The 25517-nt window shown below is 40.2% G+C and overlaps 1 protein-coding gene across 2 annotated transcripts; it reads left to right on the plus strand.

The window, feature by feature from the left end:
- Positions 1 to 40: 40 nt before the first annotated feature.
- Positions 41 to 23389, plus strand: ALG12 (ALG12 alpha-1,6-mannosyltransferase). 2 transcript variants are annotated; one of them, XM_081958169.1, is made up of 10 exons: positions 41 to 186; positions 3410 to 3591; positions 4659 to 4791; positions 4965 to 5138; positions 6500 to 6694; positions 7658 to 7761; positions 11016 to 11239; positions 12525 to 12694; positions 15559 to 15634; positions 23134 to 23389. In XM_081958169.1, the coding sequence occupies exons 2-10, from the start codon at positions 3430 to 3432 to the stop codon at positions 23369 to 23371; spliced, it is 1476 nt and encodes a 491-aa protein (XP_081814295.1). In that variant the 5' UTR covers positions 41 to 186; positions 3410 to 3429; the 3' UTR covers positions 23372 to 23389. The 2 variants fall into 2 exon arrangements, with proteins under 2 accessions (XP_081814295.1, XP_081814296.1); XM_081958170.1 differs by lacking the exon at positions 41 to 186 and adding an exon at positions 187 to 292.
- The last annotated feature ends 2128 nt before the right edge of the window (positions 23390 to 25517 follow it).

Below are 25517 nucleotides of genomic sequence, written 5' to 3' on the forward strand. Positions count from 1 at the left end.
CACGCTCCGAGCCAATGAGAAGCCCACGTAGGGGTTAAAAAAAAAACCACACACACGAAAGGAAGCGCTGAGAATTCTGAACCGTCGACGGACGTACGTTCTTCAGGCTTGTGACGTCATGCTTTAGAATGTCTTTTGTTTCCCCGTTGTGTTCATTGGGGTTGAAACTGAAGTAGTCATTGACAGGTAGGACGTTGCAGCAGACGATTTTGTGTACTACGCTTAGGTCAGACCGAAGGGGATGTAGTTCCAGGTTGTCCAAGCCCCAAAATTTCAAGCCTAGCGGCACAAGGTATTCCATTGCAAGCAGAGGAGTGGAATATTCTTCTCGTGAAATACCCCTGGAGACTCACCCAATCGTATTAATGTCCAATATACAGTGTGGATTCCAGGCAGACGAGCTGTATTCGAGAATTGGTCTGGCAAAGGTTTTGTATGCCCTAGTTAGTAATACAATGTTACTGGAGAAGAAGCTTCGGAAAATAAATGGCTTAACGACTCTTAATGTCTTTTTGGCAATGCTGGCTGTTACAGTGAGCTCTGGGGCTTAGATCTTAGACCCAGGGGGCACTTCAGCCCCCCCTGCTCTCTCTCTTTCTCTCTCTCTTTCTCTCATTCTCTCTCTTGTTCTCGGCACAGCCTGCCTCTCAGAATGGTTGGGAATAAAACAAATGGAGAAGACAGCTGCATTGTCTCACTTTTGAACTGTTGGGGAAAGGCAGGAAATGAACAATTCAATTTAAAAAAGGATTTTTTTTCCCCTTTCCGCTTTGATATTTAAAATATTTGCCTGAAATTTCCTTCAATCTCTGTCTTGCTTAAGAAATAATGAGGGAAACTTGCCTGCCTGGAGGGAAGGAAATATGCTGGAATGGGAGTTCAGTTTTTCCACTGGTCCTTGGCTTCCTTTATCCTCTCTCCCCCGAGTAAAGTGACAGGCTGTTCCACAGGCAGGAGGAAGAATCTAGTAAGGCTCATGAGAGGAAAATCAACCCTTCCTTCCTTCCTTCCTTCCTTCCTTCCTTCCTTCCTTCCTTCCTTCCTTCTTTGTTATCTCATTTTTAGTACTTTATAAGTAACTCAAGGCAGCAAACATACATATCAATATTCCTTCTTTCTCTTTTCCCCCACAACAAGAACCCTGTGAAGATGGGTTGGATTGAGAGAGAGTGACCTGCCCAAGGTCAACCAATAAGTTTCACAATTAAACATAAACTACAAGCTGTGTCTCCCCTGCTCCTAAATCTAATACCTTAATCCAGGTTTATTACTTATATTGGAAAGGTGAGCCAATGGACCAGGGGTTATCTAATAATTATCAAAGCTTCCATATTCTGGACCAACTGTAGCTTCTGAATTATCTCTAATGGGATTGCATAGGGAAAATATTTAAGGGTGTGCAGAGTTTATGGAATTGTCGCCATCCCTCTTGCATTCCACTGAGTGCAGAAATTTCACACCATATAAATACCGTCACATTTTTCAGAGTTTCTCAAACTTACTGAGTTTTCCCCTTTAAGATTTTCATCTATGGAATCCTTCCTAAGATCTATCCAAGTTGGTTGAAATCAGCTTTTTTAATGTCTAAGACACTGCTTTGATTTTGTTCTATTGTTTGTGTTTGTATTACATTGAATTCTAACATGACATGGTCACTCTCTTCCAAAGTTCCTGCGTACTGAGAAATGGATCTATGGCAAACTTCTGATTTTAAGGTTTCTGATGCTGGGAAATTTCAGTGTGCTTCCCAAATTTGACCTCTGACTGCTTCTGCACTTGGTAAACTTTGGAGAAGGAGGAGCTCCAAAGCAGTGGCTACATTTTAGTATCAAAAGGGAAACATTTTCATTTCAAAACATGTTTTCTGAAAGTATAGGGTGGTGGTATGATATTTAAATACCTTGTGCCTTTTCAGTCCCTTTTTGCAAATGTAATTGAATAGAACCCTGTTTCCCTGAAAATAAGATCTAACCAAAAAATAAGCTTTAGCATATTTTTTACCGTATTTTTCAGAGTATGAGACGCACTAGAGTATAAGATGCACCAGAGTATAAGACGCACCAAGGTTTTGAAGAGGCAAATTAAAAAAAAAGTTTTTGCACTCTGCAGACCTCCCAAAACAGCCCTTTTTTTGCAAAAAAGTGCCCTTTTTTTAAAAAAAAGGCATGAATAGCCTTTAGGAGGATTGTAGAGTGCTCCTGGAGGGGTGGGAGGGTCCAAAAATGAGCAAAAAATTGCCTGTTTTTTGCAAAAATGGGCCCATTTTTTGTCAAAAAAATTGGCATGCATAGCCTTTAGGAGGCTTACAGAGTACTCCTGAGCGTTGGGGGGGAGGCAAAATTGAGCAAAAAACTTCCTGTTTTTCACTCATTTCTGCCCTCCCCAGTCCCCAGGAGCACTGAAAACCTCCTACAGGCTCTGCATGCCATTTTGGTGAAGGGGGCGAGGTTTCAGGAGGTCAGAAATGTATTCAGTGTATAAGACGCACCCAGATTTTCAGCTTCTTTTTTGAGGGAAAAAGGTGCATCTTATACTCCGAAAAATACGGTATGTGTGGGGCTAATAGTAAGCCCTACCCCCAAAATAAGCACTACTTAAGAGTCTGCGCAGCCGGCTGGCCGCCCATTCCATCTGGTTGCTTGCAGTGCCACAGCCATGAGCTGAAGTGTGTGTGTGTGAGGGGGGGTGGTGCAACCTGCAGCCATGTGCAGCAGGACCTCAGCTTCACACACACCCCCTTGCCTCGTGGCTGCGTCATCGGCACATTGCTTGGCCTCCTGCTCTGTTGCGGCTGTGTGGAAGCAGAAGAAATGGACTGGCGGCCACTGGGAGTTCTGCTGGACGGGGCTGCTGTCACAAGGCGAGGCAGGTGTTGGGGCACGGGTGGCTTGTCCTGGCTGCAGGGGCCCTGAGGTAAGCCAGTGGGGGGCACGTGGGGCAGCTCCATCCCCCCTGCCTAGCAGTGGCACTGGGGCACCATGCAGCCTCCTGCCCCGCCACGAGCAAGCAGAAGTGGGCTTACCGTACATTGGGGGGGGGGGGAGACACCCCCCAAAAATAAACCCTAGGGCTTATTTTGGAGCCTAAAAGAAAATAAGACCCGGTCTTATTTTTGGGTAAACACAATGGGAGAGCAAAGTAGTTTGAAGGCCCAGAACAATTCTATATTGCTGTTCTGTCCTTTTCTACAGGAAAGCAATGGTGTAATTGGAAAGGGCAGCCAGGCAGCTACTACAGTTAAACCTATCTTCATTCATCTTCAGGAAAAAAAGCCAAAGTATTTACTGACAGGTCAAATGCTTGTGCTTATCCAGGTCTGTTCTTCATTTTGCTATATGCTCAATGTCTGCCTTCTACGTCAGATGTGTTTTCTCATTCTGATTTCCTCCTCCCTAAACTAATAATGTAGATGGGAATTTTGGATACAGAATGGCTGAGAAGAAACCCTCCCAAGGGCAACCGTTTCTGCTACTACTGATCGTTGCTGTTGCCTTCATTCACTTAGTTGTGTGCCCATTTACAAAAGTAGAGGAAAGCTTTAATCTTCAAGCTATACATGACATTTTGTATAAGAAGCTGGAATTATCTCAGGTAAGTCTTGTTACTTTCTGATTGTTCTCTTTTAAATTTAGTTTGCTACGGAGTTATTTTCAAAGCCAATCCCATCTTAACATTTGTAATTATACTAATACTCTATTATGTCGAACATTATTATAGCCTGTCGTATATTTTTGCATGAATATAGAGGAATAGAAACAATAGCTAAACATTTAGCTGGATTAAAAGAAATGTGTGCCATTGTGGATTAACTGATTGAGGAATTATCCAGGATTAAGTGTTTAATTCTACTACTTTGTTCACCAACTGCATTAAAAAAAACAGCTGTGTAATCTACAGGCCGCGTGTGGCCTCCACTTACCCATATATGCCGTCCTCAAGAATTCCCCATGCGTTTTGACTTTTGGAGGCATCTTTGTTATCTTGCTCAATTTATCTCCCAATTTGTGAGTAACATGTTTTGCTGCAATGACTCCAATTAAGTAAAAATTAATAGCACAATCTACAGATCCATTGATCTGAATCTGTGGACACAACTAGTGAATTTCTGATCTCCAGTTCAGAAAAAAAAATCTCTGTGAATATGTTTTAGTACGAATGATCTAAGAATCATGCGAGGAACTTTATTTTATGAATTGGTGTTCCAAATAAAGACTATTTAAATTTCCATGATTCTTCCATAATCAGGAGTAACAAAATAGCAAGACTTTTAACTAGGAAGAATTAGTGTAGTAGTTAAGGAATCATGCTAGAAACTAGGAGACTGTGAGTTCTAGTTCAACCTTTAGGCACAACTCTAGTTGGATGACCTTGGGCCAGTCGCTTTCTCTCAGCCCTGGAAAGAAGGCAAGGGCAAACCACTTCTGAAAAACCTTCCCAAGAAAACTGCAGAAGGTCCTCATTTATTTCCAGATAAATCCCCCAGAACTATTCCACTAATGACATTCCTGGTGGCTTCCGTATGAATTTTGGAGCGAACATATTGATCACTAATTTGGGTTACCTTTGCTCTTTCTTAACTAAAGAAGAAGTATAATAAAATTATAGAATTTCTTTTTGCAGCTATTTCTAGACATCTATGGATTTTTTTTTAATTGCAGTATGATCATCATGAATTTCCTGGAGTTGTCCCGAGAACATTCATTGGTCCAATTTTTATTGCTCTTTTTTCCAGTCCAGCCGTCTATATATTGTCCCTTTTACAAATGTCAAAATTCTACTCCCAGTTGATAGGTATGAAATTCAGCCACTTTTATGTTTTTTTTAATATTGTATGGTAAATCATTGTCATTTCTAATACTTTTATGTAGCCAAAGTCACTTAGATCGTGAACATTACCTCTAATTATTTCTATTACAGATAATAAACCTGATTTTTCATTGTTATTCATGTTATTTTGCCATCAGTCCGAGCAACCCTAGGCTTGACAGTGATTTATGCCCTATGGCGGCTACACAAAGAAGTGAGAAAGCAGTTTGGGTTTACTGTATCCCTGATTTTCTACCTAATAACAGCTACTCAATTCCACCTGATGTTTTACTGCACTCGTACCCTCCCCAACATATTTGCGCTGCCTATTGGTGAGTACGGAGCGTGCTTTTCAAAACCTTCCTTGACGGGTAAATAATGCTAAATCAGTGTTCACAATGATACGTAGCAACAGGGGTTGTGATTGGCTTGAGATGTTGTCTTGCCCAACGCTGAGAAGACCAGTAGACACGAATGCCCTCTATGACTGAGGTGTATAAAAAGAGTGCCTAAACCCACCAAGCTGTGGGATGGGAAACCACACAGACATTTTTTGAACTCGTCTCCCAGTACAATTACTGAAAATCAGAAACATAAAACCCCACCCCCAAAGAGGCTTAATATCAGGGTGGATAAAAATCGATGGTTTTTTTAAAAATAAAAAATAAAAAAAATCAGATTTTTAAATTTTAAATTGGATTTGTTTTTATTTTTATCAAATTTATTTTAGTAAAATGCTTTTGGAGTAAACATCTGTCTAAATATAGCTTTATATTTAAGATAAATTAATAATTTAGATTATTCAGCATGAAGTGGAGTTTAGTTATGTAGCATACATAGCTGTATATTTTGCAACGTTTACATTTTTGGGGAAACTCACTCAGCGAATCCAAGCTCTACAAGCTGAGACAACATGCACTGCATTGATACATTCACAATTTCACAATACCCATGAGATAAATCAAAACAAAGTTCAGGAATATTCCTTTATCCCCTTGTTTTGCAAATCTATGTACACTACAAACTGTATGATTGTTTGAAGAGAAATGCATCTGTACCACCAGGCTCTAAGAGTGAGGAGGAAGGGCAAGCAGTAAAAATGAATGTGAAACCTTCTAAACAGCTTATAAATATAATATCAAAGAGCACCTGTCATTTCCGATCCATCATGGGAGCGCCTCTTAACAGGCATCCACTCACCTGCTGCCTGCCACGTCCCTCACCTCGTTCTGTCACTGCCACATCACCAGCCGTCCCATTAAAGTGAACGGGACTGTCAGTGACTCAACATCAAGTCATAGGAGGAGCCGCTGCTGGACAGTTGCTCTTTAAAAATTAGGATTTAAATCACATCCACCCTGTTTAATATTATTTAGAAACCATCTCCACTCCCAAACACAAAAGTAAAGTAAATCAGAAAGTTCTGGCCCAACTGAATTAAGATCCTTACTCCAACCTCCCCACTCTCTCTTTAGAACGTTACGTGCCTCCCCAATCTCCAGTCATTCTCTTCCAATGATTCAATGTATGATCCAACAATTTGCTTTAAATGGGATGAACTTAAAACGTTTACTGAAAGTTTGATTTTGATTATGTAATAGGCTTGTCAATTGCTTTGCTATATTTAGATCCTGACAACGATCAACAAGCTAAAGTTATTAATACCCGATTTGTCTGTTCATTTGTTAATCAGTTTTACTAGCTGTTACATCTTGGATGCAACAAAAGCACCGCCCATTTATTTGGTTCTCGGCTTTGGCAATAATTGTCTTCAGAGCGGAGCTTTGCATATTCCTGGGTCTTATGCTGCTGATCACTCTATTGAATAAAAAACTCTCCGTTATGAAAATGCTTTTCTATGCTGCTCCTGCAGGGGCTTTTTGGTTAGGTGAGTGTGGCTTTGAATTAGTGGGGTTTTCTTCAAAAGGGGCTCTTCTAAAACTACATTGCAAAATTTTAAATGGCATTACTTCTAAATCTCATTTTAAAAGATGGAAAATTCTGCACTATGGTTTAGTGTGCAGTTAAGTATAGTGTGCAGTTATAAAGGGACGTGGTGGTTCAGTGGTTAAGACACTGAGCTTGTTATCAGAAAGTTGGCAGTTTGACGGTTCGAATCCCTAGTGCCGCGTAATGGAGTGAGCTCCTGTTACTTGTCCCACCTTCTGCCAACCTTGCAGTTCGAAAGTATGTAAAAATGCAAGTAGAAAAGTAGGAACCACCTTTGATGGGAAGGTAACTGTTCCCTGCGCCTTCGGCATTTAGTCATGCTGGCCACATGACCATGGAGACGTCTTCAGACAGCACTGGATCTTCGGCTTTGAAGCAGGGATGAGCACTGCCCCCTAGAGTCAGGAATGACTAGCTCATATGTGCAAGGGGAACCTTTACCTTTATGTAGTCCTTTGCGGGGCTTTGCTCTTTGTTCATCAATTGTGCAAGTAGATCTGTGCACTTAGTTATCTTATAAGAAGGTCCTACAGTAATTGGCAATATATTTAATACAAAAGAGAATAAGCCAGTCCTGTTGCACATAGAGGCTCCCTTGCTAATTCCAACTGGAGCCCCAGATATCTCCCAAAGTCCTATCTGAATGGCAGACCTTGCCTCCATGTTTTTAATCCTATGAAATCAAATCTTAACCTCAGGCAGAAGGGACAATAATTACAGCCCCTTTCAAGTCACAGCCTTGTGATTCTGCAAGCTGTGCAGTCAAATCAATATTTCAGGTAATGGGCTGATGATTTCCATCCAGTTCTGGAATGACAGTCACATTTATTGGTTCAAGGCATGTTGAACTGACATTGCCATTCTGCATAGCTCCTCACTTTTGGCTTTTTTCTCCTTTTAGGACTCACAGTGGCTCTGGATTCTCTGTTCTGGGGGCAGCTCTTGTGGCCTGAGGGAAAAGTACTTTGGTATAATGTTGTCTTAAATAAAAGCTCCAACTGGGGAGTATCCTTTTAAACATTGGAGGAAACAGAATTCTGAAGCACAATTTAAACGAATTTCAATATTCACAAAGTGAGAAGGAAAACTAGAACTAGATGAGGTAAAAAGTGCTACAAAGTTCACTTCACTCAGAATAGGAAGAGTCATATCAGCCTTAAAAACTATTTTTTTCTCTTACTGAGTCTGGAGCCTTTAAATCCTCAGAAGTGGCACATAAGTGACTGAATTTCAAATGGTTGCTTTCAGTGTCCCAAGTTCGGAACAGTAATCCATAAGTTTGAAATTGTTTGAACCATCCCAGTGACGCTCATTTTGTGGTTTGGTATTGTTTTATTTCTCCAAGCTAGGAAGATTTAGAAAGCACATTGGCTAATACAACAGGAGACACAGATCCATCTTTGCTGTCATGTGCAATAAAGTGAGGTAAGGGACAGGATGGTAGTGGGGATAAGTTAAGAAAACATATAGTGGTGCTTAAAGGTTTGTGGCTTGTTTAATTGCATTCTCTATCCACTTTTAGGGATTGTATACAGGTTAGAGCATGTTTTATGTCATATTTATATAGAAATAATGAAAATTCATAATGGTCCACAAACTTAAGCATCATTGTGTACTGTTTTTTGCTTAGGTATACCTTTTTTTATTTTTTCCTAATTGAAAATTAGGGATGCAGTGGCTCAGTGGCTAAGACGTTAAGCTTGTCGATCGAAAGATCGGCGGTTTGGTGGTTCGAATCCCTAGCACCATATAATAGAGTGAGCTCCTGTTACTTGTACTAGCTTCTGCCAACCTAGCAGTTCGAAAGCATGTAAAAATGCAAGTAGAAAAATAGGAACCACCTTTGGTAGGAAGGTAACAATGTTCTGTGCGCCTTCATCGTTTAGTCATGCTGGCCACATGACCATGGAGACATCTTTAGACAGCACTGGCTCTTCAGCTTTGAAATGGAGATGAGCACCGCCCCCTAGAGTCGGGAACGACTAGCACATATGAGCAAAGGGAACCTTTACCTAATTGAAAATAAGAGTTCACAGATTCCAATAAAATCCCTGTTATTTTTGCATGTCTTCTGCCTTTTTTTTTTAGGCTGGTTATGCAAATGCAAGTGTGCATGCACTTTGTTGTTATGCATTTTTTGTTGTTGACAAATTTCCAAATGGAAAGAGGTACATAAGGCAGAATGCATAACCAATAGCATAATTATAATCTTTTGGATTGCTAAGTGCCAAAGATATGTTGTCTTGTTCTTCAACCAGCTTTGCAAGCAGATAGCAAAAAGTGTGCATTATGAAAAAGGCTTCAATTTTATAGCTGAAAAAGTGCTTTAGTTGTTTATATTTATATATTTTGTTAAAGTGAGTGCACTGCCACTTTTTTTCCTGCTGGTATCAGTTCTGTGCTTGTTGATAGGGGCAGAGTCCACAAAGCATGCTTAACTACAGTATTATTTCATTGTTTTCAGCAGCAATTTTAAAATTTATTGGACAACCTGCATGCTCTTGGGTCATCATTTCAGAGATACTTCTTTATCTAAATAGAATAACAGAATGACCACGAGGGGCAAAAAAGCACCAGGAATGGGGGTTCCAACTTGCTACAGCATCTCCATTGAGTTTCCTGATTGGAAGCTGTCAGGAAACATCAGAATTACTTCCCTTCCCTCTCCTCCCCCTCTTTTTTTGTCTCCTTCTTTTCCTCCCCTTTCCCACTCCTCCCTTCCTCCCTCCCTCCCTCCCTCCCATCCATCTTCCCTCCCATTCCTGCCAGCTTCCTCATTTACATTGCTTGAAGGGAAAAAGTCAGTGAGGAAGCCGGCAGTAAGTTACAAGGCCTGAAGACTGATATGTGGTAGTTGGTGGGTGGGAAAGGGAGCCATGAGGTACTGTATTTTTCGGACTATAAGATGCACCAGAGTATAAGACGCACCAAGATTTTGAAGAGGCAATTAAAAAAAAAAGGCTTTTGCTCTCCTCTGCCCCCAGGAGCACTCTGCAGGCCTCCCAAACCCTCTGCATGCCCCATTTATTGTGAAAAAGGAGCATGCAGAGAGTTTGAGAGGCCTGAAGAGTGCTCCTGGGGGCTGGGGAGGGTAAAAAACAAGCAAAAAATGGTCCGTTTTTTGCAAAAGCGGGTCCATTTTTTGCAAAAATAACCCAAGGGGCCATGCAGAGTTTGGAAGGCCTTGGGAGGGCAAAAACAGCACTGTTTTTGTGAAAAACGGGCCCATTTTTCGGGCCACTTTGCAGGCCTCCCAAACCCCCAGATTTTCCCCCTCTTTTGGGGGGCTTCTTATACTCAGAAAAATATGGTATATGGGGGACAGGAATGGTACATCAGGTTTCACAAGATGTGCCACATTGGTTGGGGAGGTCCCATGGGTGAGCATAATGTTTTGGGAAGGGTGTGACTGGGAGTGTGACAGAGGTGCTGTGTGAATCAGGGAGGAGTTGTTGAGAGGTGGCACAGATAGGGGGAGCACACATGGGGGGGGGGCATAATCCAGAAAAAGAGTGTGGAGGCTCCTTTCTCCTTGTTCCTTCCTCCCTCCTTCCTTTCCTTTGGCAGCAGGTGACTGCTGCTGGGTTGGAGAAGGTGTGGGATTGGCTGGGAAACTGTCACAGAATGTTGAAAATGAAGATCATGTCATCCCAGCAGAATCCTAGCAGTGTAGCAGCAGCAGCTAGTAACCAAATCCCCCAAATTTCACTCCCTTTGATGTCATGAGTTCCAAATTTTGAATGTATCCTTAGGTTAGCTCATTTGAGGTACCTCAGTTCAAAAAATGTTAAACCTACGGTGCATCGCATCTCAAACAATGGAATTCTGCTAAATCTGTGATTTCTCATCACACAATGTATTGTGTGGTTTTGTTGGTTACACAAAAGTCTAGACTTAGGTCACGAGTTCTTCAGTGACAAATTAGGGGCATCTGAAGTGAGGTAATTGGGAATGGGGGATGTTTATACATACTTTTTACTTTTTTCCATACCAGTACTAAATGTAAGAGGTGATTTTGTATCTCACTGGATATGTTTTATAATGTTATCTATGATAACGTAGCTTATTCATGCGGCAAACAAACAAAAACATAGGAAAAGATTGAAAAAAGTGCTAGTTTTTGTAGAAAGTTTCAAGTGGCTCTACGATGGTCTAGACAATTTTAGAAATGTAGAAGGTACCACACTGAAAAAATTATTAATTCAGATAGCCTTTTTCAATAATAATAATAAAAAATTCCTTAACTGCCTTTTTTAAAGACCTCGCCTTTTTTGTGGTATTTTTATTCTGCCTTGCCTCGCGCTATGGGTTGCAGTATTGTATTTCTACCACTAGGAGCAGTAGACCGAAGATGTTGGATATTAATTCTACCCTCACTTGGTTTTATTTTCCTGTATTCCTTTCTCCCACACAAAGAGCTGCGGTTTATAATATATACATTTCCAGTTTTGAATATAGTGGCTGCCAAAGGTTGCTCGCGAATGTAAGTGTACTTGTACATACTATATTTAATTTCTGTTTCAAGATCTTGACTTCATTATTCATCACTTGCTACTGTGTTTCCCTGAAAATAAGACAGGGTCTTGTTTTCTTTTGACCCCCTGAAATAAGCTCTTGGCCTTATTTTCGGAGAAGTTTTATTATTTTTGAGGTGCAGGAGGCGGTGAGCGTGGCCACCTCATGGCGGCTGCTGTGTTGCAATATTTTTGGGGAGGGTTTATTTTAGTGCATGTGCTCAAAAGCCCGATTGGGCTTCTTATCCAAGGAGGTCTTATTTTCGGGGAAACAAGTAGTTTACCAATCACATTGTTGTCCAAACAACCTTGTTAGGAGTTCTTGGAGTTGCAGTCTTAATCATTTTGTGGGCCCCGGATTGGGAAAGGCTGACTTGGAATAAAAGATCCTTATTTTGTCATTCCCTCAGGGCACCAGTCACTTAATATTGGCCTTAAGACCTGATGAGAGTGAATGAGATGTAAAATGGATGAAGAGTGACATTTCCCATGACCTTTTTGGATTAGAAAATATGCAAGCTGTTTAGTCCTGTGAATTTTAAACCACGGCCAACTAACCTCTGTCTTTACAAAGTTTGAAACAAAAAATCCCCATAAAAACAAATCTCATTTTGTTAGTGCATATTATATGTAGTAAGTTCTGCCCCGCTGTTGCTCTTTAAAGTCTAGTAAAACAGCAGTCCCAAACCTTTCTGGCTCCATGGACTGGTGGTGGAGTGGGGGGGGGAGAGTGGTTTTGTGTGCGCAATCTAATGAAGCCGCATGTACAAATGAAGCTTTGCATGTTTGCCACCGCTTGCATTGCCTGGTTCTCAACGAGGTCCGTGACTCAGGGGTTGGGGACCTCTGCACTAAAGGTTTGAACTTCTTCCAAGATTGCAAAGTTTTATTTTCATTTCTATCTAATCAGGGTTTAGTATCAATCTGAATAAATGGACTAGATCAGTGTATAATATTCTAAATCAGCTTGACTTTGACCTGTATTTTAGAGCTAGGGTTAATTGCAGTTTAGGATTTGAGTATCATGCTGAACCACACTATAACTGAAGATGGAAATGCAAATTTCAAAGGAAATTGTGCATGTAAAATGTAATCCAAGGGCTCTCGCCTCTGACAGTAAACAAGTTTAATACAATAAAAAAAATGACACCTACAATTCATGTAACCTAACATTCAATGTGATCTTTCAACAGCTGTGTTTTGGAGTTGGATATATTGTTCCCACTAAATGCACTATTTTTCTTTTCTACGCAGTCTAAACAATTACAAGAAATCATGGTTATACAAATTAGGCACTCTGTTTGTTATAGCACACCTTTTTGCTAATGCTGCTTACTCAGGAGCATCGCTCTATGTGTCCCACTTCAATTATCCTGGAGGAGTTGCTATGCAAAAACTACACCAGCTGGTACCTCCAACATCAGGTGAGTAAAACTGGGTTGATAAAAAAAAACTCACCTGGCGGCTTGGTTATCTTTTGCGGCCCTTTCTGCAGATTGGATGGAACTAAACACATGGGCCCTTTTTTGTTGCTGCACTCTGTGAGGTTTCAAGAGATAAAGTGACAGCTTTAAAGCTTGCTCTTTTAAGCCTTACTCTGCCTTTCCCCATTTTGAGGGTGTGACTATGATAAGGGTGAGAAGGTGTGAGAAGGACAACACCGTCCACAAAACAAAATACGTTGAAAGTCCTATGAATTACATATTTGCATACATTGAAAGGGGATGCGGTGGCTCAGTGGCTAAGATGCTGAGCTTGTCGATCAGAAAGGTTGGCAGTTTGGCAATTCGAATCCCTAGCGCCGCGTAACGGAGTGAGCTCCTGTTACTTGTCCCAGCTTCTGCCAATCTAGCAGTTCGAAAGCATGTAAAAATGCAAGTAGAAAAATAGGAACCAGCTTTGATGGGAAGTTAACAGCGTTCTGTGCATCTTCAGTATTTAGTCAGGCCGACCACAGGACCACGGAGATGTCTTTGGACAGCGCTGGCACTTCGGCTTTGAAATGGAGATGAGCACTGACCCCTAGAGTCAGGAATGACTTGCGCATATGTGGGAGGGGAACCTTTACCTTTTATACATTTTGAAACCCCTGTAGAATCAGAGGAACCCATGCCGTGAAAGTAATTAGGAATAGGATGTTAATAGCATAGAACGGTGTTCTTTAATCTGACAACGGGAAGGTGTGTAGATTCAAGTCCCCAACCAGTACGGTCCCTAAAGCTGTAGTGCTTTACATATGTTAAGTGGCATAAAGAGGGCATGATGTTGGTACATATTATTAAATTAACTGCTTTAACAATGGTAACAGTACTGACAATGGAGATTGTTAACTGTGATGTCAAGAAGAGTGTGGTCACTTGTGCACTATACTATGAATTACATGGCAATGCCATATATTTTCTTACGTTCAGATAGTCACTTCCAGTTTTAAGCGCTCCGAAGGCGTCAGGGGAGCCTCTGGACAGTCCCTGAAGTCGTTTTAAGCGTTCCAAAGGCTTCAGGGACGCCTCCGGACGATCCCTGAAGCCTCCGGAGGGCCCCCGGGGGGTGGGGGAGGCTCTTTTCGCCCTCCCTAGGGTCCTATAAAGCCTCTGGAGCCTGGGGAGGGCGAAAAAAGCATGTAAAAATGGGGGGGGAGTGTCTGTAGTGCGCGCGTGCGCACTGGGGGGTTGCACATTGCATTATGGGTGCAACATGCCCGCACACAACCTCCCTGCGTTCCCCCCACTTGTGGCACCCGAGCCAAAAAAGGTTCGCCATCGCTGTCCTAAGGGGTGGGGCCCCGCAAAAATGAGCAAAAAACGGCCCGTTTTTCGCTCATTTCTGTCCTCCCCAGCCCCCAGGAGGACTCTGGAAACCTCCTAAAGGCTATGCATGGCCGTTTTGGTGAAGGGGGTGGGGTTTCGGGAGGCAAAAAATGCTGTATTCAGCGTATAAGACCCACCCAGATTTTCAGCCTCTTTTTTGAGGCAAAGAGGTGCATCTTATTTTCTGAAAAATATGGTAATTTATATTATAGTGGGGACTCATAAGTAGGCAATATCCTTCTATTGTTTGTCTGCAAGTGGTGTTCTCTCCCCCCACCCCACCCCAAACCCAGAATGATGCTAAGTAATTATCCCTTAGTAGACTTGTCCTGCTTTTAAAGCCATCCAAATGAGGGCCCATCCATTGCTGTGTCTTGGCATAACAAATGCCAGGATTTATTTCGTTCTGTGTAAGAAGTGCTTTCCTGTACCCGTTCTAAATCTTCCAGCCACTTTCATTGGATGACCCCCGTCCTAATTACAGATAGTCTTCGACTTACAACAGTTCATTTAGTCAAAGTTACAAAACGGCACTGAAAATCATTTTCACACTTATGATCTTTGCAGCATCCCCAGGATCATGTGACCTAAGTTCAGATGCTTGGCAATTTTAGTTCATATTTATGACCATTGTTATGTCCCAAGATCATGCGATCATCTTTTGCAACCTTCCGATGAGCAAAGTCCATGGGGAAGCCAGGTTCACTTAACAACCAGGTTACTAACTTACCAACTGCAGTGATTCGGTTAACAACAGAGGCAAGAATGGTTGTAAAATGAGGCAAAACTCGCTAAATAAATATCTCACTTAACAACAGACATGTTGGGCTCAATTGTATTCATAGGTCGAGGACTACCTGTATTTGATCCTAGTATTCTCATAGTTGGCAATCAAGTGATGGATAGTTTTATCATTCTTAGCAGCATCTTTACAAAGCTATATAGGAAGGGGTTTGCAAGGGTTATGAAAATATACAGTAACAAGCATGTGTTGAGTTCACCAAAGAGTCTTCTCAGGCAATACATAGAGGGGTATTTTGAATGCTCAATATGGCTGTTTCAGTGCCTCTTTCCAGATACCCAAGGAGCGAAAGCATGAACAGGAGATAACTTCCATAGAAAGTGCTGTTTTCATTTTGTTGAGGCCCACAGGCACTTCTGTGAGTAAATAAGTCGCTAAATGTTGGTGCTTCGCTTTTTCCCCACCTCACATGAGCTGCTCCTTTAATTATTTTTTTAAAAAATGGACTAAATTCTAGGTTGAGCACCTTATTCATTAATTTTAAGTATATATATTCCACACCTAGAATCTCCGGTATAATAGCCATTTAAATAGCATTTTCTACTCCAGTTTTTTGGAATTTAGGATTTTTTCAAAGAATAAAAGAAATACAAATCCACAAGCTTGCCCATTAATCTCTCCTCGCTTTCACCTATATGTGTTTTGGATTTTGGGTTTGTTTGTTTTTGTTTTTCTGCAGATGTTTCTATCCACATTGATGGGGCTGCAGCACAGACTGGTGTGTCTCGGTTTTTAGAAGTCAATTTGGATTGGAAGTAAGTCTATTGTGTGTGTTTGTGTGTATAAGAAAGATTATCTTTTGAAGTTTGTTATATATCAGAGGTGTCCAACCTTGGCAACTTTTAAGAATTGTGGATTTCAACTCCCAGAATTTCCCAGCCAGTCATGGGGGAATTCTGGGCATTGAAGTCCACAAGCCTTAAAAGTTGCCAAGGTTGGACACCTCTGATATATGAATGAGATTATCATTGTGGTGATCTCTTGCTCTTATATTTATTTTTGTCTATTCAGAGCTAATATTCTTCAAATTCTTAGTCAGAATGTTGCATAGGAATTCATCAGCAAGACAGAAGGAAGGGTCAGGTTGTCTATTCTTTGTCTCCTAGTAGTTCTACTCTTTGCCGAAAAGTGAGATGCCAAGCATAAAATAGGAACCAACATGCAGATAACCTAAAACTGAGACCCCATTACCGTGATGGTGAATCTATGGCACGTGTGCCACAGGTGGCATGCAGAGCCCTCTCTGCGGGCATGTGAGCTATTGCCCCAGCTCAGCTCCACTGCGCTTGCATGTGCGCCTCCCATCGGCCAGCTGATTTTCGGTTCTATGGTGCACATGTGCGGGGGGGGGAGATGCGCACCCAAGCGGGGGGGTGAGATTGTGCACACATGTGCGGGGGTGGGGACAGAGCACAGAGGGTGTGCCCTCCCCCCGCAGCCTGTTTTTGGTCCCAGGAGGCTGCAGGGAGGCCTACGCGTGGGGGAGGAGCATGGGTGGGTCACTCGCGCATGCACAGAGGGGTTGGGTGCAGGGAGGTGTTGCACATGCATTGCATTATGGGGGCAGGTGTGCACATGTGCTGTCGTGGCATGCACACACTTTCAGCACGAAACAACAAAAAGGTTTGCCATCACTACCCTATTATATAGATCAGAATAAAAGAACCTGTGACCCTCTAAAGATTGCTCAACTACAACTCCCAGCAATCCTGGTGAGGATAACCAGTACTGGAAGACGGTGGGCATCCATTTTCAGCAACATCTTTGAAAGGTCACAGATCGTTTACCTCTGATTTCTTAGCAAGGTTGTGTAAGGCTACTTTTTAAATCTCATCAGCTTTCGTGAGGCAGGAGGAGTGTGTAATGAGTGGCCTCCAAACTTAGGTTTTGTTTGTCTCTATAGCCCTCTTATTACTTCACTATTACTCTGACCATTTGGAGGTGGGAAACCAAACCAATGTACTGCAAAGGTAGTACAGGGAAAATGCTCCATTTTTTTCATCACTATCCAGCTCTGCCATTCCAAAATATTAAATATGGCCACCAGGCATCAAAATTCTGCCTAGCTTGGTGCTTGGCCTGATAACAGTGGGACCTCGGGTGCCGACCGTAATCCGTTCCAGGACTTTGGTCAGCACCCGATTTGGTCATTACCAGAAGCAAGACTGACTGCGCATGCACGCACACACAAAAAATGGCACGGAAGGGGAAATCTCTGTGGCTGTGTTTATTCAGTACCTGAGGATGTGTTCATGACCTGAGTGAAACATTTAGCGGATTTTTCGGTTGGCACCCAAATTGTTTGTGGTCTGAGATGTTTGGGACCCCTGGATAAGGACATTTGCTTTCTGTATTCCAGAGTGTTCATTAGACCAAAGATATTTATATCTAAACAGATCCCCTTGACAGCAAGGGCATTTTCAGAAGGGTTTTCGGTATAGATCCTAATTTGAGAGGTGTGTCAGAAATTAGTTTTGTGTGTTTTGGTTATTTAGTTTCAAATAAGGAGCTCCTGCTTTTATGCAACATATGTACCTAGGTTCAAGCTACCTTCTGGCAAACTAACAATTAAAAACAAGTTTTTAATGGTTTTTTTACATTTTGTCTGTAAAATCAAACTAATTTTGGAGTTGTAAGCAGATGTTTAAAATTGTTTATTAAATTTTTGCAAACAACAAAGGAAGATATTTTTCAATTAATATAAATCTGATACCTCTGTGCGCAAAGGTTAAAAAACTTGGTTAACCCTAGTTGTTGCCAAATTACATTAATAGAAATCCGGGTAAAGATGTTGCATATTTCAAAATCAGGGTGTACTAACTCATTCAAAAATCTCAATCGTCAATTAAATATATGCAAATCCACTTATTTGTTTTATAGCTTCTCTTTCTGTTTAGGCAAGCAATTTGGGATAGCTGAAAAGGTTTAAAACATTAAAACAAATACTAAACTAATTAAAAGATAAAATCCTGGATAAAAAGATACACCTTTATTGCCTTTCTGTACAGTGAAATCGTGGTGATTAAATGCAACTCCAGAGGGAGCTTGAAAGGAGTTTTCCTACATGCCTGTTATGACAGCAAGGGCATTTTCAGAAGGGTTTTCCATATAGATTCTAATGGCTTCTCAATGTTAATACGAACAATATTTGCCTTATAAGTAGTAGGCCATGTTTTGGCCTGGGTACTACATGACCAAGATTGCTGGGAGAAATATCAACAACCTCAGATATGCCGATGATACCACTCTAATGGCAGTAGGTGAAGAGGCACTTCACCTTGTGACATGGGTGAAGGAGGAGAGTGCAAAAGTTGGACATTAAGAAAACTAAGATCATAGCATACAGCCCTCTCAATTCCTGGCAAATAGATGGGGAAGAAATGGAGGTAGTTACAGATTTTATTTTCCTGGGCTCCAAGATCATTGCAGATGGGGACTGCAGCCAAGAAATTAAAAGGCGCTTGCTCCTGGGGAGGAAAGCTATGGCAAATCTAGACCGCATACTAAAAAGCAGAGACATCACCCTGCCAATAAAAATGCGTATAGTCAAGGCTATGGTTTTCCCAGTTGCAATGTATGGCTGTGAAAGTTGGACCATAAGAAAGGCTGAGCGCCAAAGAATTGAGGCCTTTGGACTATGGTGCTGGAGAAGATTCCCGCGAGTCCCTTGGACTGCAAGGCGATCAAACCGGTCGGTCCTAGAGGAGATCAACCCTGACTGCTCTTTAGAAGCCAGATCCTGAAACGGAAACTCAAATACTTTAGTCATCTAATGAGAAGGAAGGATTCGCTGGAGAGGAGCCTAATGCTGGGAAAGATTGAAGGCAAAAGAAGAAGGGGATGACAGAGAATGAGGTGCCTGGATGAAGTCACTGAAGCAGTAGGCGTGAGCTTAAATGGACTCTGGGGGGTGGTAGAGGGCAGGAAGGCCAGGAGGAATGTTGTCCATGGGGTCGCGATGGGTCGGTCACGACTTTGCAACTAACAGCAACAACTACTACTACATGACCTCCATAGTTTGCACAGCTTTGCAGCCTTCTGGCAACATTTCCCATTAGTTATTACTAAGTTTCTGGATGATTTTTCATGCTAATTTATGCAAGTTATTTCATAGAACTTAGGATGCCCAAATTTGACTCATTTGGGGAAGGATCAGAGCTGGGTCATGAGCCGTACTTGTGCAAATTTTCTCAGTAGACGTAACACCTGCAGTTCCAGTTGGCAGCAAGGAGCAGGTTGGGCATTTTGGACTCCTTACTTGATCTATAGGGGAAGTGTAGCCTCATCGCCAAAGGGTTTGAATCTCAGCCATTCAGTTTACTTTTAACCAACCGCATCTTTGCTTTGCCTGGATTTAATTTCAATTTGGATCATTTCAACCTATTAATGAACTTAGATAAGAGTTGGTTGATAAAAAGCAGTAGAAACAATATCATCAACATATCCCTGGAACCCTACACCAAAGTTCCAAATGACCTTTCCTAATCATTTTATGTAGATATTGAAGACCATGATAGATAACTCTCTAGTCTCTTTCTGCATATGATTCAGCAGAAAGGACTAGAACCACTGCAAAGACAGTGCAGAATAATCCCATTGTTGAGAGAATCTGGGAGAACCACCAGGGCAGTATGATTTAGTCTCAATTCAATTTCTTGACTGAACGTTTGATTGAAATGCATATATTTTGTAGGTCAAGATAAAGTTTTATTGTTTGTTAAGAGAGGATTTTTGTTTTGTTCTTTTGGTGCCTTCGAGTCAGTGTTGACTCCTGGAAACAGCAATCCTTGCTGTTTCTTGGCAAGATTTTTTGGGGAAATGGTGCCATGTCCTCCTTCCAGGTAGGCTACACTCCATGCTTGATCCGAGGGAGAACCATTCTTTTATGCATGTTCATTTAAGACTTGATGATCAAAATAAATTCCCTGGAACCTTCTGATCTTTAATTCTCTTGCACAACAAAGCCTTAAGAAAATCACAGACATTTTATTGCCTTGCTTTGAAGATGGTCTGCAGTAGGCTTGACATAAAAACTGCGTCTGGCCAAGATTGATGTTCTTAGCATTATAAGCTTTGATTTTGGATGAAAGGATTTATTCAGGTCAGGAATGTTAGAATAATATTTAAGAGAATCTGTATTCTAATAACAGCTTAGTCAAAGGGAAGCACTGCCCGAAGCATTGGCCAGTTGTTTAGTTTTATCCAGCAGCTAGCACAAAGTTCTTGTTTCAATTAAAAGGTAAAGCTGACATATCAACCTGGTTACTAATATGAAATTCTAGAGGAGGAATTTTTTGTAGATGGAAAAGAGGCTCCTTGGACTATACTCTTAAGGCCACATTTACACAACATGTTAAACCACTCCGGCTAGTTAATGTGAATGCATATACTAAGTTCTTACCTTAATAATTACATCAGGTTAATCAGAATGCACCACTTGTTGTTAATTGGTAGTACAAAAACACAGGATAGTCACCACGTCTGATTAATAGTACTCAGAATGTTAAAGCATGGCCATTTGTTGGTTTGTAGATGCTTTTGCACCACACCTTTATCTACTCTAATTTATGGGAATGTATAGTTCCTTTAGTAGGAAGTATGACTTTTGAAGATGGAATGTCTATCACTTCTGGTTGATGGGAAACCCTGGTTTATTAGTTGAGTGCAGATTTTAGTTAGTGTTAATGAGGAATGATGCTCATCCATGTTTGCCTAATCACAGGGAGTCATCCACCAAAGCTGAGCTGTGAATGGAACAGGGGAAATGAGATACAGCATGTGTTCGCTGGTTTAATGCAGTGTACAAATTGTGTGCCATTTATATGCATGCTCCAGGGACTTGGAGATGCCATGTTATTTTCATTGCATATGTTCTTCAGTGAGACTGAAAGTTGGCAGACAAGAATTTGGCAATCTGGAAGCTCTTCAGCTCATAAATATTAAAAGGGAAAGATGGATGGGAGCAGAATACAAATACCAAGCAAGACTGAAGGCATTAATTGGTATGATTAACTGGAGCCAGCCAGTCAGGCTCTCCTATTAGCTCCTTCAGTCTCTGTCCTCTTTCCACAAGTACTATTCTCTTCCATCCTCCTCACTGTTGAAGGATGCTGAGATAGTCAGTGCATGAAGACGGAATAATTTTCCTCCCACTCAAAATTATCTTGCCAGTGAAGCCAAAAGACATAGACAGGCACTGAAGGCCTGTAACAGGAGCTTTGTTAGAATGAAAATGTGAGATTCATTCTGGAAATTTATACCAGAATTGATTGAAGAATCAGTTGGTTTGCAAAATTCTTCTGGAAATAAACCGTAGTGGTGATTAATAGATATTTAAATGTTAAAACACCACTCAAAACCCAAGTGCATGGGCTCATTCCATATTTCCTTTTTGCCAAATTCATCAGCTCTGGGCAGTTGATGCCAAATGATGTGCTTTCTAAGTTGAGTACAATTCACAAATTGCTTACTTTTATTTTATGTGCTCATAGAGAACTAAGTCCATTGGATTATATCATTTACTTACAAAGTAAGATATAAATTATATTATAAACTATATTATATAAAGTATAATATAATGTATAAACACATAAAGTATAATATATTTAGTTTATACACTATATCATATAAAGTAAGATATAAATTATATTCTAAAGCAATTGAAATTCTAGGTTGCATTATCACAGGGATAGAATCAAGGTCACATGAAGTATTAGTTCCATTTTATAAAGCCTTAGTGAGACTATACTTGGAATACTACATCCAGTTTTGGTCACCATATTATAAAAAAGATTTTGTGACTCTGGAAAGGGTGCAGAAAAAAGCAACAAGATGGTTAGGGGACTGGAGGCTAAAACATGAACAGTTACAGGAATTGAATATGTCTAGTGAAAAGAAGTTCTAGGGGTAACATGATAGCAGTGTCCCAATATTTGAAAAGCTGCCACAAGGAAGAGGACATCAACTTTTATTTTCTAAAGTACCAGAAGGCAAGACAAGAAACAATGAATGGAAACTAATTAAGGAAAAAAGCAACGTAGAAATAAGGAAAAAAATCCTAACACTAAGAACAATTAAGCAGTGGAATGGCTTACCTTCAGAAGTCGTGGGTGCTCCATCACTGGAGGCTTTTAAGAAGAGACCGGACAGCCACTTGTCAGGAATGATAGTGTCTCCTGCTTGAGCAAGGGGTTGGACTAGAAGACCTCCAAGGCCCCTTTCCAACCTTTATTCTGTTTAGATAAACACTCATTGGAGCTTTTGCTCATGGAAGGAGATTTGTCTAAATTAGGGAGTTGCATTGCACTGAGAAGTTGAATTTTCAATCACTTTCCTTAGCCTACTGTTGCCGAGACCTACATTTATCAGTCAATATTTGTTGGCAATCTGAAGGTCACAAAGGGCAAAGAGTGGTACACATAGAATTGAGAGAAGGACTTTTATTTTTTATTTTGTGGGGAAGCAGCTGGATAAATTTTGCTACTGATTTCATTTGTCTGAAAACCATACCAGCACCATCGGTTTTCAGCAATTACATTCAGAATAGGCCCTAGGAAGTGGCTGGAGACAGCTTGTAGCCCTAAGACTGTAAGTAGCCATCCCTGATCTAAATAATTTGCTGGATAAAGACTCCCAAAATCCTATTCAATAGGCTTGTGTTGCCTGTAGGGGTTGGGAACTTGTTTCAAATAACAGAGAATTTAGAAGGTAACACAAGAGACACACTTTATTTAACTAAATTTCCTCCGGCCATTACTAGTCTTCCCCATAGCTACAATTGGGGATAGCTCTGTACCATTCTACAGACCTGTTTTACTTTTTTCTATAGCATTCCATTACCTATAGTATTGTTGCTTTTTTGTGGCTAATAAACGATTCTGAACTGTCAAATTCGTAAACCAACTATTTCTGTGCCCATTCTGTTCTGTATCACTTGTTTACAACTTGTCTTCCAACAGCTATGGAACTACTTTAAATACAGCTTTAATACTGTTTGTACTGCCTTCCCTTCCTGTTTTCTGCTATGATTGACGTGATCCTATATTAAAAAATTCAGGTTCTTTCACGAAGTAATTTAGCATCCAGTTACCAAATGTCCTTTTAAGAATTCTCCCTGCTGTGTAATTATTCCCTGCTTCATGGTTGTTTCCTATATTGTTTTCACAATGATCCTTTATCTTGCTTGGCCACAACATAAGTCTCTTGAATGGAGTATAGTTCAAGTCTTTACCTTACACTGTTCATTCTCTTACAGATATGACAAAAGGGAAGACCTCAAACCAGGCGACCCACTTATGTTCTCATATACACATGTACTTATGGAGATGAATTCAACTCAACTGTCACGTTACAAGACAACTCACAAAGTCCTTGCGCATATTCCTGGCACCAGTGGAATTGGATTGAATTTTACTGCACTGCCCCCTATTACTTTAAATTTGAAATCCAAATTAGTATTGTTGGAAAAGCTCCCTGTTTCTTTTGGAAAATAAATTTTGACAAGTGTGAAATTGTTTTTGCTAGAGTTATGTTGCACTAATTAAAACCTGGACATGCCAGTGAAAGATCAATACTATTTGATCCTATTCATTTCACTTACGTGAAAAACCTCCATATAGTATATATACTGCATATAATGTCAACTACATTTCAATGCAAAGTACATACATTCAAGATATGTTTTCATATAATTACATAGGAAGTATACTAAATAGTTGTTTTTATGTAACACTATTATGTGTGTGGTTTAATGTTTTCACATTGTTTTCTACCATGTGGAAAAGTAGCGTAATGTGCTACTTTGGGCCACAGTATAAAAATTTTATGTTGTTAGTAAGCAACAAAAATCTTATACACCTAAATATGAATGTTATTTGGATGAACAAAATCTGGAAATCAATGGATTGCTATTCGTTTTTATCTGTTGGGCAGTTTTGCTCAGACAGTATTTGCATATAAGACAAGGCCCATCTTGTCATCCTGATAACATTTCTTAACCAGGTTTTGTCAGTTATCAGCCATGGAGTAAACATAAAACAGAGTTATGGGAAAGTCAAGCTGGCCTTAAAAGTGTTAAGAGACAGCCAAGCATAAATCAAGAAAAATAATACTGGATGTAAAAAAAAAAGTAATTTGTTTTAATTTCTTGCAGGTTTTTAAGTGGTAACTTCTAAATATAGAGCTAGAATATTTAACTCAGCTATACCGATTGTTCTCAGTGTCCAGATGAAGCAATAGGTTAGAAAGTATAATAGTGGGATGATCCACAACTTGTAATTGAAGATATGCAAGAAAATATCTTACATAACTTAAAATCATACATTTTTAATTAGTGTAACTTGGCACAGTAGAGTGCAAATTGACTTGGATGCAAGAAATACCATCCTGTAAAACTGGTTTAACTACGCTGATGTGTTCTCTTATATGCTATTGTACAAGTTTCATAAATTTTGTTGTTCTTTTACATCAAAGAAAATGGCAATCCATTTATTATAATCCATCCACTTTCGTGGATGTTTTTTTGCAGTAGCCTTCATAATGAACATGTATTTGTTTTTAAGGTGCCACAAGACTATACCATAGTTGATTATACATATAAGACATCAGGAACACCACAATTCACATTAAATAACTGCCAGGTGGAAATTACAGAAAGGGTAGTACTTTCTTCCAGAAGGAACCAAGCAGTATTTTAAAGAACTGATTCTTAGCAGGGCCTGTTGCACAAAATAAGACTTTTCCCAATAGGTTTTGCAGATTTTAAACATAGGCTTTTGTGAGAAGTTAATGTTTCCCTTCTGAATAATAGCAGCCCCTGTGAATAGATAAGTTGTACATCAAGGAAGACGTCGTTCTGTAAAATAACACAAGATTGGGGGTTTTTTGGAAGAGAAAACCAGCATATTTCTATGATAATTATGATCATAGCATAGTTAAAACTGGTACTCAAAGAAATTATATCTGTGAAATGTTAAATGACTAGATATAGGGAATCTATCTTTCTTCTAGAATTATATTTTAGGCTTTAAATGTCACCTTAAGGCATATGAAATAAATAGATGTATATTTCCTATTACTGAAAATTATTTTTAGCCAGGAGTGTTAAAACCATAAGGTTCGATGCAATATCCTTTGACCTCAATTTAAGATTAATGTTTCAGAATATTTAGTTGCCTACACTAGTTGAAGTATGTGAAAGTATTGGCTGTGAAGAGTTAGCTGAACTCTATCAGAGCAACCCAATATACCTTGTTACAAAGAATGAACTATTGTAGCCATGAGTGCTTGTTACCCAATAGCCTTCCACATTTTCAGTTTTCTTTTAACTAGCCAAAATGTGTAACTGTGTAGCAAATGTAGTTTCATTTTGTTAACCGTGTGTGACCCACTCTATATAAATAAGCATGTGCATTCTATAAACCTATACCCACACATTTGTGGCTACCACTTTTTGTACCGAGTTGCTGTCAAGTTCATACCACTTTCAGTGTCATCACCCCACTGCTGCCCACAATTCTGACAATTTTAGCATAGTCTGGTTTTATCTTAAATTCATTAGAGGAATATATATAGTTACATCAAGTAGGATTTACTGTATGTGGTCACTTTTTTTAAAAAAAAGCTCAATATTCTTGTTGA

This window comes from Natrix helvetica (genome assembly GCF_964273705.1).
Source record: "Natrix helvetica genome assembly, chromosome: 6".
NCBI classification, from domain to species: domain Eukaryota; kingdom Metazoa; phylum Chordata; class Lepidosauria; order Squamata; family Natricidae; genus Natrix; species Natrix helvetica.

What these genes read in the sequence shown, in the direction of transcription:
- ALG12 (XM_081958169.1), top strand. Translation starts at nt 3,430, where the DNA reads ATGGCTGAGAAGAAACCCTCCCAAGGGCAACCGTTTCTGCTACTACTG. An exon ending in ATTCTACTCCCAGTTGATAG is followed by an intron (nt 4,792 to 4,964) that starts GTATGAAATTCA and finishes TTTTGCCATCAG; the next exon opens with TCCGAGCAACCCTAGGCTTG. An exon ending in TGCAGGGGCTTTTTGGTTAG is followed by an intron (nt 6,695 to 7,657) that starts GTGAGTGTGGCT and finishes TTCTCCTTTTAG; the next exon opens with GACTCACAGTGGCTCTGGAT.